The 16,106-nt window shown below is 42.1% G+C and overlaps 1 protein-coding gene across 1 annotated transcript in view; it reads right to left on the bottom strand.

Moving 5' to 3' along the window:
* The window catches only part of thsd7aa (thrombospondin, type I, domain containing 7Aa), a 152,707-nt gene that overhangs the window by 14,172 nt on the left and 122,429 nt on the right, over nucleotides 1-16,106 (bottom strand). The window contains exons 15-22 of the mRNA XM_030063749.1: nucleotides 12,402-12,580; nucleotides 12,075-12,080; nucleotides 11,642-11,775; nucleotides 10,630-10,783; nucleotides 9,055-9,196; nucleotides 8,797-8,912; nucleotides 8,582-8,699; nucleotides 1,490-1,635 (exon numbers count right to left, since the gene is read on the bottom strand). Coding sequence (XP_029919609.1) covers nucleotides 1,490-1,635; nucleotides 8,582-8,699; nucleotides 8,797-8,912; nucleotides 9,055-9,196; nucleotides 10,630-10,783; nucleotides 11,642-11,775; nucleotides 12,075-12,080; nucleotides 12,402-12,580 — 995 coding nt within the window. The remainder of the gene's footprint in view (nucleotides 1-1,489; nucleotides 1,636-8,581; nucleotides 8,700-8,796; nucleotides 8,913-9,054; nucleotides 9,197-10,629; nucleotides 10,784-11,641; nucleotides 11,776-12,074; nucleotides 12,081-12,401; nucleotides 12,581-16,106) is intronic.

Below are 16,106 nucleotides of genomic sequence, written 5' to 3' on the forward strand. Positions count from 1 at the left end.
CGTACGGGTCAAGCACACCTCTAGTCAGCTCACCTCCAACTCAGGCAGTAAATGCAAGTATACAGGGCTGACTGGTGTGTACACAACATCCAGCTGTTAGGGCTTCAGAGCTTTTTGAGTTTCTGTCAGCCATGTGGCATTGATTTTTTTCTTTCTTTTTTTTTTGTAAGAAACACAGCAACTATGCTGTAGGCTGCTGATGAGCTATTCTTCACTGTCAGAAAACAGGGTGAAAGAGAGAGAGAGAGAAAAGAAAGAAACACCCAGAACAAAGGCGAGTGCCTTTCTCGGAAGTCCAGCGCCATGTCAAGATAATACGATGCTCCAGGCAAAGAAAGATGAGGAATGGTGAGCAGGGATGGGAGACACAAAAAGAAGGCTAAAAACTTTAAGAGTGAAAAAGGTGAGCAGAGGCAGGTGGAAAGACAAAAGGCAGTGCATGTCCTGGTCTAAGAGCACTTGGATTTAATGAACCGTCAGCATGCTGAACATGGCAGACGGATGACATGAGGAGAGTGAAAGAGGAGAGAGAGAAGACGAGTGATAGGGGAAATGGACAACCTCTGGCACACTGCCAGGCAGTAAGAACTGATGAATAACCTCAAAATGATGTCAAATAACATCAAAATGTAATAAAATGTCCCGGTAAAAAGTTTAAACGTGATGAAACTGTGCTTGTGTAATAAATTGCCTGTTAGCCAGGGGCAAAGTTAGCCAGAGGGAAGTCCAGCTCAATGGCAGCAGGGTATTACTCAGCATGTGGAGCATCCAGCCAGTATCCAGCACTCAGTAACAATGAGAGGAAGATAGAGCCACTACTGTCCTACACAACAGCTAAAGGGAGTGAAATAATATCAATTTTTCCAACATGAGTGAACTATCTCTCTAATAACATCACATTAGTACATTACACATTACTGCATTAGCTGATTGTTACTATGTGATTAACTTTGAAAAAACACATTTCTGACTAATGATATGGTAAGGCTAATAAGAATTCTGCCACTCCTATCAGTTTGAGCTGTTACATTAGCAGTCTATTGGTATTTTAATGACATGGTCAGTTAAAATGTGTTTTTAAGTCTTTATGAAGCAATATTTGCTAGGTAATGTGATAATGTAATATTCTCTAGGAATCAATTATATGAACAGGCATAACTGCCATTTCAACCCATTTAGAGAGAGAATTTCATTACATTTTGAGATATGACTGGCAGCTGCTCCATAGTGTGAATACCAATATCAATATTTCATGGAGTAAAGCTGAGAGTGGATATTTTGTGCTAATATCTCTAAGTTTCTGATGGGAGAAAAGTACAAAATTTCCAGGCATTAATTGTTTACAGATTTTTATTGTTAGCAAGCATCTGTTTTTAAACCACCATGGGACATTAAACCCTCAGCTGAGGCAGGTTTCACTGCAGCTTTTACTGACTGTATGTAGCTCTCTGACAGATAGAGAGATGATGGAGGTCAAGACTTGACTCACCTCAGACTTGCATTCAGACCACGCGCTGTAGCGCCAGCGATAGCATGGCTTCACCAGGCAGGGCTTCCACTGCTCCATCTGGGACGGACATGGCCTCCCGTCGCCCTGAGGAGCCTGGATCACTGTCCGCCTCCGCCACAGCTTGCCTACAGTACAGTGTAGCAGGGGAAAGAACTCATTATTGACCCAAAAGGTGAGATTTCAGCTTGCCATATCTCTGAGCTTCAGTGAGATCAGGAAGTCAAGTCTGAGTCCTGATTAAGGCATAAACAGAATTCTAATGATACACTGTGGACTGCTGGGGGCAGTGGTAGCCTAGAGGACCAGCTAAAAATGACAATGTATGTGGGTCACACTAGAGGTGGCTACAGTCGTCACATGTGTGATAGTACATTTTTCATTTTTACTGTGTTTTGAAATAAATTTTCTATGTTCTATGTTCTACATTGGATAATGTCACTATATTGTTCATAGACTGAAACCTGAGTACTTGTTTGTATGGTGAGTCTAAATTGCTACATTTGTTTGCAATGTACAAAAGTAAAAACTCCTCTTCCTCCTAAAAAGCATAAGGCAATTCTTTCTCTTTTAAAAAGCATTTTTCATAGATAATACCCCAAGGTGTGCATAGTAAGCTGACTGTGGAATAGCCTTCTTAATCCAGTGGCGTATCTATCAAGTATCCAGCTTAGATTGCACCAAAAAAAAAAAAAAAAAAAAAAAAAAACGTTCTTAAATTGATTCCGCTACACATCCTCAAACGCAAACTTTGGTTACTTAAGGATTTGAGTGGATTAAGGCACTTGCTAATCGTATGTGTTTCAGAAAATAATGCTTGTAAGGTGAGATTAAACCCTCGTTGAGTGGATTAAATTGCTTATTTTTATGAATGTGGGGGGGAAGTCCACCTCAGTGGCAGGAGGCTAACAGTTAGCATTTGGAGCATCCAGTCAGTATCCAGCACTCAGTAACAATGAGAGCAAGATAGCACCACTACTGTCCTACAGAACAGCTGGGTGAAATAATATCAAAGTTTTCAAAATGGGTGAGCTGTCCCTTTAAAATTCCTAATTAATATCAAGGAGCCCTTGAGCAAGGCAGCCCCCTGCTGTTTCAGTGGTGCTGCTCAGTGTCCTACAGTACTGTGGTGGCACTAAGCAGCTCCCACTGTGAACGTGAACTGTATGACTGTGAAGCAGGATGGACCATCACAATAGTGTGAAGCAGTCAGCTTTCTCTGAACAAATAAAGCTTAAACAAGTAATACAAATGTATGAATGTCAAAAATAATGAAAATTGCAAAACCTCTGTTATTCCCCAGAAATGGAGTAAGTATTATTAATACAGCACAGTTCATGATTAATATTGACTACCACGATAATGGCTCTTTGTAGTCCTTTGCAGCACTTGATCCCTCTCTGCTGTATTTCTGCCCCAATATCTCAAGTAACTTCATTAACCAGGAATAAAGCTCATGCCTGACCTGAATTCTTCCCTACCTTTCACTCTTTTGTAATGTAATAATTTGGCATGTTCCACTTATTCAAATGATTTAATCTATGCAGCAACTGTGAAGCCTTATTACACTGCCTGCGACTATTTTCAATGTTCTGTTTCTTTGTTGTGTTAAAATTAAACAAGAGACTGTTATGTTAGGGAGAAGGGGAGAAGTGCCCGCGTTCGCCCCGCATTTTAACAGAGGGTCCCAAGGGAAGGATGAGCGAAAAATCTCAATTAGCTGCCTTCTTGTGTGTTTTTTTGCGAACCTCACTCAACCCCCCCAGACAGAAATAATACATTCAGCAAAATTACTTCGCAAGTGACACAGAAAATGAAGAAAAAAAAGGTCTAAAAGATCACTGTGCGCTCTTGTAGCTTTGCTCATCTGAAGGAAAGCTTTTGTGCAGCAGTTTGCTGTTAATTCTCAAAAGACTCAAGAACTCTGCAAAATCCATTCCCTTTAAAAAAGAAACAATTTTTTATTGAATTCATATTTGTTAGAGAACTACTGGCAGCTAGAGTGTGCTTTTAAGTAAGTGTTTGATTTGAGGCTTCATTTCTGCAAACAGTAAATTGGGAGAGCAGGCCTTTAGGGTGCCCTTTGTTTACAGCATAATGACCTGAGCTCATCCACTCCAGGCCTAGATCCACTTCCAAGAGGTCAGGCCTTCTCCAAGACAATTAACTCGTCTGACTTCAGTGCCAACAGCTGAAGTCAGAATCTCCTTTGTGCTTTTAATATAATCTTAGAAAGGCTGCGTCAAACTAACTGCCTTTCTTCACACACTGTAATTGATATCATCTCCTGTGTTGTTTTTGCCAAGCCTGGCTGCACACGGGCCCTGCGACGCTCTTCTTAATGTTGAACACAATCAGGACTGAGTCCCATGGTGACGCGTCCCCTGCAGCAAGTATCACCAGCTGCCTATTCATCTTCCCGCAACCCTGCCGTCGTGCGCGAGGCACAGGAGGGCTCCTGCGAAATCCACTGTGACTATGAAACAATGAAGACAATGAACGTCTCAGGTCTAGACCCACTAAAATTGTGTTGGGAGGGTAATTTGCACATTTCTTTGTGATGCCTCAATTGCCTGAGCTAAGACTTAAGAATTTTCTCTATCTACGTCACCTAGGAGTGTATGGAAATCAAGCTGCAGTGCAAGCAAGCCCTACACAATGTAACCTATGCAAAGCACAGCATAAGCAAACAGCTCCCTTCACCTAATCGCTCCAGGTTGAATTCATCACGGGTGGTGCCCTCTGTAACTGTAGCATCCTGATGTGTTCTGAGACACTAGGATGGAGTACCCAGCCTTGCTTGCCTGACTTGCAGAGGACAATGCTTGCTTCTTGGAGCAAGAGAATGGACAAAGCCTTTACACTGCCTTTCAAAGGCCTCACCCAAATACAGGGTGACCCTAAAAAACGGGAACTTTTTAACAATCCAATAAAACCAAGAGTGATGGAAGAAAAATATTTTATTCATAGTAATTGAAACTTGAAAACATGCCATTTAAGAAACAATGATGGAATTTTCATTTTTTTAAAATTATGCTGCCACTTGCTCATGTCTGCCAATACGCACTTCAAAAATTCCCGTTTTTTTGGGTCACCCTGTATTATATGGACAAAATAATGAAATTTACTAAAGCAATAGAGCACAAGAGGTTGTGTGCCATTGTAAATCACATCGAGATCATCACAGCTGTAATGGTGTTTGCTATAACACACTTTGCTTGAGTGTTCCATTGCTTAAATTCAAGTTATGATTTTGTAGGAACAATGTTGTTTCAGCCTTAAATTAAATCAAAAAGTTCAAAATACCTCTTTAACATTCCACCAAAAAGGATAGTTCCCCAAACTAAAATTTGCTTAGCAACATGACCCAATCTGGGGCAGTGGTAGACTCTTCCAACGCTACTTTCTAGCCAACTATTAAACAAGTGGAGGGCCCATACATCTCTCTCATAGCACTTCATTTCTTCTCCAGTTTGTTCAACTTATCCTCTGTGACCAAGTGATTAATCAGTAATCACACAATCAGCAACATTTTCTGCAGACTTGTCATGTCATTTTTCACAGTATATTTATATACTGTCTTCAGTCTCTGTGGGCTTTACAGCAAATGGAACAGGATGAATAGCGTGTAAGAAAACACTCCCCACAGATGAAACAAGAAAAAGTGGAAGAAATGACAAGTGCCAGAGAGAGAGGAGACCATTCAATGTCAGATAGGTGGGCCGATGACAACCCAGTGGGCAAATGACAAAGCCATACAGTCATATTACAAAAGAAAAACACTCGCTGACAAAATAATGACAACATAAGCAGCAGGAGGCCGAAAACCAAGTTATTTTAGGAAACATCCCACCCCTCTGTGTGTCTTTAGCCACACAGAGAACGTGGTTTCAGTTAGGTGTTGTCAGTTGGTAGCCAGCTTCAGAGAAGCAGAATCACCTGTAGGTGATAGATAATCAGCTGTTCGTTCAACAGCTGCTGCAGCAGAACAATACAGATAAAACGCTGCGGCTGCTGTGATGTTATAGTAAATAACACACACATCTTGACCAATCAGATTGCTTGAACACACACATCTGTTGCAATTAACATATGCATGACCATGACAGGACTAAAGAGTCTTTTTTGAGCAGCAGTTTTAGGCAGCTTGGTGCTCATTGTGCACAGTGTGTGAATAGGATTGCTTTCTGATTTTGTCATTTCAGTAATACAGTGGGAATAGAAACCCCAGGATTTTTAATCAGAAGCCATGGCCACCAAGCTCTTGCCTGGGTGTTGCTTTGTTCACTGGTTGCACCACTGAAGACGTGAATGCCTGGTGCCCATAGAAAACAGTAATCACCCTCCATCGTGATTCTCATGCTCCAGTGGTCTCCCAGCGGGTGGCCGTGGCAGAGTTTGGGGCTGGGCGGCGGGTGGCAGGGAAGGCTGGTGGGCAAAGAAGCCAGTGCCAGCTGTCACCATCACTGTTTGGCTGGAGAACATACACTGTCATGATTATCTATGCACACAGGTTGGATGTTCCCAGGAAAATAGCCCTCTTTTTCGCACTGCCTAATTGATAACAGCACCTTGCTGCTTCCAGGTACTGCGTGTTCATTTCCTTGAAATAACAAATCCAACTCATTTCTATTCCTGGCTCAGGAACAGAAATGAGCTACTCCAGGGAAGTATGTCCTACCAGCCAGCTGAGAGATAAAAAGAAATGCAGGAAGGAAAGCGAGGAGGCCTTCTCTTCTCATGATTTACCTGCTGTTCCACCGTCCTAGGAAAAAAATCCTTCTCGCCTGGGGACAGATTAAGGTTACCACAATAGCTAAAGCCTGTGCAGGTTTCATATCTGGGCTGGTATTTGCTCTTGCTGCTTCTAGCTGCTGCTCTTCTCAAGGACTCGTGCAAAGCAGAGTGCTCCCTGAGGCCCAAAGCACACAGTGGTAATGGACCGCCAATCAATGGGCTGATCCTATGGAATTACACGGGAGGACATTATTATCCATCCCTCAGTTGGTTTAGGGCTATCGCACAATCATTTCTCACATCATAAAGCGTTTCTGGTTTCAGCCATTACCGTGAGAGAGGCTGACTTTCTTTAGTGCACTGCTGAGAGCTGAAGCAACGCACTGCCAACTGCAGCTCAGAACAATGACTCACAGACAGGAGCGTACGCCGACACAGTCACCCAACCACTGTGTGCAGCGGCTGCACAGTCCACAATGAACCACCTCACTGGTTACATTTACATGCCTAAAGAATTACAGTCTTCACCCATTTATTCCTCTAACTGATGCATGTAAAGATCAGAAATTGGCTGGCTAACCTGGGTTAGCTCTAACTCAAGCTGAAAGAAATCTGGTTAAGATGCCTGGCTTATTTACATATCAGCATGGAAGCAGCTGACTGGTTTGATTTTTGGTTCTATGAGAAAATCAGCTAATACTCAACAGGCTGGTTCATTTTGGGTGACTAAGAGACAGCCAGGACCTGAACTGAGGGAGATACTGTATGTATTTGCTTTTGAAAAGCAGCTATTATTAAAGGCAACTATTATTTCCTGCGTGATTTTACAAATCTAGCAATAGTAGTTTGAACAGCAAATGGGTCATGGACATGAAACATTTTGGAAGTAGGAATTTTTCAAAGAAAAATTCAAAACAAACACCCATTGAGAAGTGCCTGGGCTTTCTAGAGTTAAGATTAAAAGGTTTATGGTGACATGGAAACGTTTCTCTGCTTTCACTTTTGGTTTTCACTCACACTGTTACATGGCAAAACATGGCTTAGAGCAGATGTTGCAGGACACCACACATTTACTGATCTACCAAGCAACCAAATCCCATCCTGTATCAAAATAGTGGGCACACTTTAGATGGGGCAACAACGCAAAGTTGCACATTACAAGACTGAGTGGGTGAGCCCCATTTCAGACATAGCCGCAAGATGGAGAGCATAATAAGTCATTGTGTAGACGTTTGTGTATTAGTGACCAGTAAAGACAAATTATGCCTCAAGTGGCTCGTCTGTCTGCTATGCAGAGTAAAGAGAGCTATACAGATCAACAGAGGCACATCCTGCTGCAATTGGCTTGGCCAGTACCCTCTCAAGAGCATTGTCAAAACTTTCCAAAATAATTGGGACATCCAAGACTGCATCAAGACATCACATGCTGACCCTCTCATACTGACTTACATGCACACAACAAATAAGATTATTGTGAGTAACTGGGTTATGGCAGGAAATCGAGTAACATGTGTGACCTTACTCTGATTATTCAAAATGTGTGCTCCACAATAATCAGGTTTCCTCCCCACTGCTCACACTCTCTGCTGCTGACAGCAGTGCTGCAGCCGACTCCGGGCTGGGGGAGAGCACCACACAGCCGCCCCATTTTTTGTGGGGATTCCGTGAGATTTGCCCTCCACTTCCAAGGGTGGAAGCAGGCAGTTGCACATGTGTCTTTTACTTCCTTATATATTCATCCGAGGGAACAATGACAAAATTACTAATTCTTTAAGGACCATGACGAACAGACAGTTTTTACACTGTGTGATTATTGTGAGATTCCTTTACTGCCGTCTATCCCTGCACATGCTCAGAGCAAGTTGTAACTATCGTACAGTGTTTACATGTCCAAGCATTCTGCTTAATAACCCAGCTATCTTATCACGGTTTCTCCTAACCAGAATAAGGGCGTAATTGGATAATGCCAGGTGATGAGTCACAACGCTACCTGAATATTTCAGTACACCAGTCAGTAACCCCAACGCTGCGCACATGTAAATGTAACTATTATGTGAGCAGAGACATGTTGTTTTTACTCCGATTTTGACAATTTGTCTCGGGCCATCTGGGATGGCTAAATAGGACGTGGCCTTAGACATAAGCTACTATTGTTCAGTCAAAGAGCACAGGGGAATAATCTGGTAGCTGGCTTGTTCATGGAAACAGGCAGAACCACTCACAGGGCATCGAAGGTTCATATAAACAGATTAAACGTAATGACACCTTAATCAGAGTATGGCCAACAGCCAGGCAACTGTGGCATTGAAAAGCAGCTGTAGACAGATATAGACATACCTGCAAGCCCACAGGTATGGGTGCAGTCAGACCAGGCTGACCAGTCAGACAGCTGGCAGTTGACAGGGCACTCCACAACACAGGAGGCATTCATCTGCCACTTCCTCTCCAGGCCCAGCTGAAACAGAGAGAATAGTTTGAGTTTGATTGGTAGTGGCATGTCACTCATGAACGCTAAAGTGGCTTTGAAAACCAAATCATGACACACATCCCACCTCTTTGCAGAACTTGAGGTCGACAGATTTGCCGTCACTGCGCACACAGTCCAGCATGCGGGTTTTGATGCCGCTTCCACACACGGCTCTGTCACTCAGCTGACAGGTGCTCCAGTCTTCAAGAGCAAAAACAGCAGTCATGAACACACCCATGGAAAGCCTTATGAGCACCACTTTAAGTAAGGTGTCCCTGTAAACTATAGCATCATCAATGTCTGGCATCATTACTGCGTCTGGTTAGAGACATCTTATCCTCACCAGTGATGTTGTAGGAGTAGTGGAAGCAATTGCTGTTGAGTTTGCAGATCTCTGTCTCTTCGGTGGGTGGACACTCCTTCCTCTCCCCAGGCTGACGGATTGGGTATGCACTCCTCTCCCGAGTACTGTTCCCACTACACGGCTGAAAAGCACAGAAAACATTACCAACTGTAGGTGGAGCCCAATTAAAATGAGTCACTTTGAAAATATGTAAGGCGGATAAAGCAGCTGGGCATTGGTGTAAAGGCATTTCAATTTGGAGAACTGCTAAAGAGATCACTGACTAGTTTATATGCCACACAAAAGCCATCATTTGTTATAGAGTCTACAATCACTAAGGAAAATAAGAGTGGACCAGAACTTAGGGTGCATTCACACCTGCCTTGTTTAGCATGATTGAATTGAACTTGCAAGTATAAAACCAGAAATTGCACCCGAATGCAACTGGAATTGAATGAATGAATTGAATTTTTATTTAAGTGTCGTGCACTCAAGGTGCCCAACCCGCATGGGCTTATAAGACACTAAACATGACAAACAGCATTGCATAGTGAGTAACCAGATAAACAAAACAACAGCAGATAAACAAAAATAAAGAAAAACATCCATACACTTATACCTGCACATATGGACTACATACTGTATATATTACCAAATTCAAATCAAATGTACAGCACATTTTTTCTCTTTTCCCACGTTTTACAAATAAGGTTAGCTGTATGAAACTCCTATTCTGAAACATAATTCAAGTTTTTTATAATCATCCAGGTAAAAGAAACCACTGAATAACAATCTCATTTTTTCAAAAAATACATGTCTAAGCTCATCGTACAGAGGACAACAACTGGACCTAGACCCTGCTGAGGAGGTGTTCCCTGCCGGCACAGTTTCAAATGAACTCTGGAGCATTTGCAGTGTGATCGTGATCTGACCTGGATTCAACCCAACTACAGGAGAGCAGCATAGGTTTTGGGCTAAGGCAGCCCCCGTAGCTCATCTAAGCATCATGGACATTTAATTAATGATGCAACTTGTTAGCATGAGCAGCTCGCAGGAAGCAACATAGGAGTAGGAACCAAATGAAGCAACAAGCAAATATATTGCCCAAGCAAGCACTGCATCAATGAAGAAATGCCAAAAAGTGCTGATAGCGCTCCATACGCATGTTAGATATCCTGGCTAAATTTGTGTACAATAAAGTGAGAGGGAAAAAAAAATCATCCCAGAAGTAAAGACTTCCTTTGATCCTCACAATATGTGTTTGACCCTTACCTATGAGCAGGCTGACAGCTCCTTCATGGCTTTTGTTGATACATGTTGGTTTGTTTGAATTTTCTGCCATGTGAACTAAAACTGAACCAAATGAACAATGCAACAAAGTATCTGTTCCACTGACTCAGACTACAGGTGTGAAAATGTCTTTTGCCTCAGCAGTAAATGTTTCACGCTCCACATGATGAACCACTCTAACAGCAGCATCCTGACCAGTGTCAAGTAAAAATAAAGTTGTCTTCACTTTAAAAGCATGCAAATCAGTAAATAGGTATTCTAAGTAATAAGTTGGTATAAGTTTACCAGTGGGCATGGGCTCCAGGCTCCCCAGTCTGATAAGACACAGTCCTCAGGGCAGGGCAGCCGACTGTCCCGGGCCCCCAAAGGCATCTCCTCTGGATCACACAGGTAGTCCTCCACCTGGTCTGATGGACCATCTATGGTGTTCAGCATACACCTGGACAAAAAGATACAGCAAGGATTCTTCTAACTCTGAGGAACATTAAGCTTTAAAGGGATGCTCAACCAAAAATGACATCTTATACCATTTACTTTCCTGAGTTGGCTTGACTATCCAACAAAGAAAGCATTTTCCCCACGATACATGGAGAATGAAGGCTACAAAAAATGTAGCCTTTTCTGTTGGAACAGAGTTGATGAGTGGCAAACAGCTTGATATGAAAACATTCATTACATTCATTACCTCACAGTCTTTTGGCAGCATAATCCAAGCCTCGACTTTCTATTCGTACATTCAGTGCTTCCCAACCCAAATGCACCAGTGCTGCCTCAGTAAGCATCAGTGAGCCACAGGCGTGTCTTCATTTTGGAGAACATGCAGACCAGTAGTGCACATGGTGCTCATGCATGGGGGGTTTTCAGTGAATGGTTAACATAGCAGTTAAATATGCATCGGTTTGGGACGCACTGAACATAAAATGGTGGTGTTTATGCTTTTCGCTGCTGTTTGTCAAAGTTACTAACTCTGTTCTAAAGATTTTTTTTGGGGGGGGGCATTTCTGCTTTATTAGACAGTCACAGTGGACAGAGACGGGAAAGACAGGGCAAAGAGAGGGGATGACAAGCAGCAATCTGATCTGGGCTGGATTTGAACCCTGTTTTGGCTTAGCCTTTGTATCACATGGTACACGCTCTTCACAGGGAGCCACTGTGGGAAGCCCAATCAACTCCATCCAGACCTGGATAGTCTTTGGGACCTTTCTTCTCGAAGCAGCATATGATTAAAAACTGATTAAAAAAGGGGATGTAAAAAATAAAGTACAGAACACAGTTCTTGGGTACTGTATTGGCTTACCGAACTTTCCTGGTCTGAACCCCTTCACCACAGTTCTCCTTCAGGTCCACATTGCTGACCTTCCAAACGCTCCAGGGCTCTGCTACCCACACATACTGTCCACAGTCACTGAGGCAAGGCACCACCTCATACACCTAACATGAACAAACAGACATTACCGGTTTTATAACAGACAATGTAAAGAAAAAGCAAAAGTGTAGGTCTTCACAAGTCCTGAAATCGATCTGCAAACAGCACCAAAATGTATGTGGTGATGCTTGCAGATCAATATCTATTTACTGAGGATTCAGTAAAATATTCTGTCAAATTAAGTCAAATTTAATATCCAAAGGGACACAAGAACAAATGAAGTACTGTGTAGTGTAAAAAGTACAAAAGCTATAAATGCATTCAAAACTATGGAGAAAAAAGTCTGTGGCAACAGTATACTCACCTGGGCCTGTGGATGGAATCCAAAGATCCACCAAGATGGGGGGAAAAAACAGAAACAGGTAATTTAAAGTTTTTAAAATTTTTAGTGCTCACTCATTAAACAGAAATATACATGAAAAGTAGATCTGCTGGGCCACTTCCCCCCTTTTCTTTAATCTTACATGGTGTGAGAACAAGCTGAGCTTAGCTAATGAATAAAAAATTTAAACATGTCCAACACTCTGTGGGCCATATAAAGGGGAATATGAAATTCTAATCTTTTAATTTGATATTAAAATGTGGCCCCATGTTGTGATCAAGGTGAGGAGCCACAGCGGCCCTTGCTCACCTGGTTGACGTGGTCCAGTTTGGGACACGGCCTCCCACCGTTGTAGGGCTTTTCCCTGAGCCACTTGGAGCGCACTTTGACCCCGCTGCCGCACGATTTGCTGCAGCGCGACCAGTTGGACCACTCGCTGAGCTTACAGTCAGACGGACAGGGAATGATGCAAGCCTCCTCAATATACCCTGCAACCAACCACAGAACAACAACAATCAGGCCTCAGTAAATTTCCATCATCTCCTCAAGGACAGGCAGCCTTGCTTGAACTCACTAAAAGCAGCAAAAGAAGAGCAAAGAGTTTGGAGAACTACAGTTGAAAACTCTTCTGAGCAAAGGAAAGATTTAGATTTTTAGGTGAGTATGATGGTTGTCTAAGCCTGCATTCTGTTCATCAGTACAAGAATGGATGGGAAATTCATCAACTATTCATTTGAAAGAAAACGGAGGTTCATGAAGATCCAAACATGGATACTACAATCTCACTTCAACATGTTTCCCTGTGTATGTTAATGTTTTCATTTCCATTGGCTTTTAGTCACATATCTCATCAGTCATCAGCCAACATTGTATTTGAAGGAGATGAAGGCTGTAAGTGGAGACTGTAACAATTAACTGTCCGAATACATTTTATCAATTACAATTCAATTATTTGTGAATTGAGTTGTAAGCTGATTGAAGTTTAAATAAACTGGCAAACTGTCCCTTATTAGTCAAGATAAGCAATAACAATTAGAAACATTAATCCACTTTACTTGAAAACTCAAGTTCATTTGCCACCTCAAAAATGTGAGTAAACCTGACTTGAAATGGCAGGTGATATGAATACTGAAGGTTTCTTAACTTGAAATTATGAGTTGAACTAGTGTGGAAATGTATGTTTGTTTGACAAGATAAAACATGTTTTCTTGAATGGATAATGTGACATAATTGTTTTAACTCAATTTTAAACAACAAATAATCATTAGTTTAAAAAACGTGTACAACCTAACTTTTAAGATGAGTTTACTCACATTATTAAGGCAGCAACTGAATTTGAACATGAATTATTTTTTTCAGTGCAACATAAGCTGTGAGACAGAGTAACAGAGTAAAATATTGTAAAAAGGATAAAAATGACCAAAAAAACTCAAATAACTGAGCTCATATAGTTTGAGCATGATTGAAATACTGAATATTGCAATTACAATGAGATGAGATCAATTAGTCTTTATAATGTTTATAATGCAATCATTAATCTTTCCTTGCTGATATACCTTCTCCATGCATTCACTTTTGTAATTGAAGTGCACTATGATGCAAGATAATAATCTCATTACAAGCAAATCTATTCAACATATCATTAATAATTCAGTTGGCAAAAAAACATTTAACCCTCTAAATATTTAGCATATTGTTCATCATATCATGTTCTGATTATAATAATTATCATGCATGTGCTAATGATACAGTGCTTTCTAAGAGCAGCGCTTCAAGTAATGGGTAGCTCACTGCTGTCAAACCCTTTGTTTGAGGAAGACGTGTTGTTTAACAAATTTCTAAATCTCAAAAAGGTGGCTGAAGTTAAATAATGCTGATATAATGTACATAATGGGCAATGTACACTTTTGGCACATAAGAAAGCAAAAAAGAGACAACATGTCTTATACCAATAAAAAAGAGAACATTTTTTAGAAATTAAATGGTTTCCTCCACACCTGCCCTGAGTTTTCCCTCATTAGCTCCACCTGCTTTGTTACATTCTGTTTCTCTTGGCCAGTCCTCTGTTCTCCCCAGTCTTGTACTCCTACATCTTCTCCAGCAGTGTCTTGTTTCCTTGTTTGTCTCTTGTGTATATATGTGCTGTTTTCTGTCAGTACCTTTGTCAGACCATTGCCTTTGCCTGTGTGCGCTCAGTTCACCTGCATGTTTTCCCTGTGCCTGCATTCCAAGTTTCTGTTGCACAGCTTCAGCTGTCATTAGATATATGCTGCACTTCAAGCCCGCTTGCCTGTGTCTCCTGCACCTGGGTCCACCTGCTTTCCATACTCATGACAAAATGGTCTGAGCAGACATGGACCCAGTGCAGACCAACTTGCTTCCTGTCTTCCAGCCTCTAATCCACCCTAGAGACACTGAAGATGAGCATGTACCTATGCTTTTTTTGTTTTGTTTTGTTTTGGTTTCAACTTAATGCATGAGGAAAACCTTGCTCTTGCACACCAAATAATGAAGGGTTGCTGGGACACTTTTGAGCATGAGGCTTTATTTCCAGTGCCACCCAGCCATGTACCCTTCCTGATTCTGTACTGCCCACTTCACCTGTCTCCCCGGCCATCAGTTCTCCCAGACCCCATACAAGGCGGGGTTCTGTTTTCCCAGCCTGCACCACCTGTTTCTCTATGGCCTCTAAGTCCAGTCCAGTACACTGATCCAGTTCCCTGCAATCACTGCTCCCATCTCCATCTCAGCTGGCTCCAGTTTGAACCCCGGTCCTGAGAACCTGACCTGGTCAGAGGAGGTCCCTGCCACCAGCGTGCTAGCCACGAGCATGCTAGTCACATGTATTCCTGTGTTACCTACCTTCAGTTTTCATTAAATATATTCAAGCCAGCTCACCTGTGTCTCTTGCACTCCGGTCCACCTGCTTTCCAAATTTGTAACAATGGCTACATTCTACTTATTTTCCTATTTGAATTGGAAAGTAGATCCGGGAGGTTAAGTCTACAGCAAATTTACACATAGGAGTCTTGTGCCAGGAAAAATGTCCTACTTTCATACATCATTGCAATTACACCAAAAAAATGGGTACTGGGACTTGTTTCTTATATGGGCATAATCCGCTTTCATTTACGCACTAAAGTGATATTTTTTGCACTTGTTTTTTCACACTATAGAAGTGCTGTATATTAGCAGCCCAAGGGAGAATAGAGCAATTAATGAGGATATTTAAATACCATTAAATACCATACCAATACCTAATGTCATGTCCAGGTGACTATACAAGCCAACACTCTTGTTCAGTTCAGTTTTGCTTTAGGCTGGCTTTGCCCTGATGTTGCTGTTATGTTCTCATACTGATCAATAACAGACAGAGGAGATCCTTGTCTTTGACTGCCAGACTTTCTTACCAACAAGAAAACTCCAATCCAGCCTACCAGTCCTCCTGCCAATCAGAAAACCTCCTCAGGCATGACAGCACTGTCATTCACCATTGCTGATTCCAGATTCACCCATACAGCTCATGATACCTCCTGTTCCTTGACTGCTGCCACAAACAAGCCTAGTATCCCTGATCTCCAGATTTAGCCCTAGGCAATATGTCAGCAGGAAGGACCTGGCAATTACAATGTTACTCACACAATACTCTCTGACGCTTGAGTCCCAATCAGTGACTCTAAATCAGAAGGGAGGCAGCAGGAACTCTTGCAGCAGCAGGAACTCGGAGTACAGTATCTTATTATGGTTATAGTCAGTTGCGATCAACCAGCCCCATACTGGGAGTAAAGCTCTGGCTCACAAAGTGATGGGTTTTACAATGAGCAAACAGAGACACACTCATTCCCCAGAGTACTTTGATGTGTTCTGTATTTTCCCAGTGCGAAGATGCGGAATACGACAGAGCTGTGATTCTTAATTCCCTTTGGTGGAGTATACTGTGGAATGCTAATGTGGCTCACCGCCAAGTGCTCTGACAGATTTGGGCTGCTGGCGACAGATCCAGCCCCTTGTTTC

The sequence above is a fragment of the Myripristis murdjan genome, chromosome 11 (assembly GCF_902150065.1).
Source record: "Myripristis murdjan chromosome 11, fMyrMur1.1, whole genome shotgun sequence".
Taxonomy (NCBI): domain Eukaryota; kingdom Metazoa; phylum Chordata; class Actinopteri; order Holocentriformes; family Holocentridae; genus Myripristis; species Myripristis murdjan.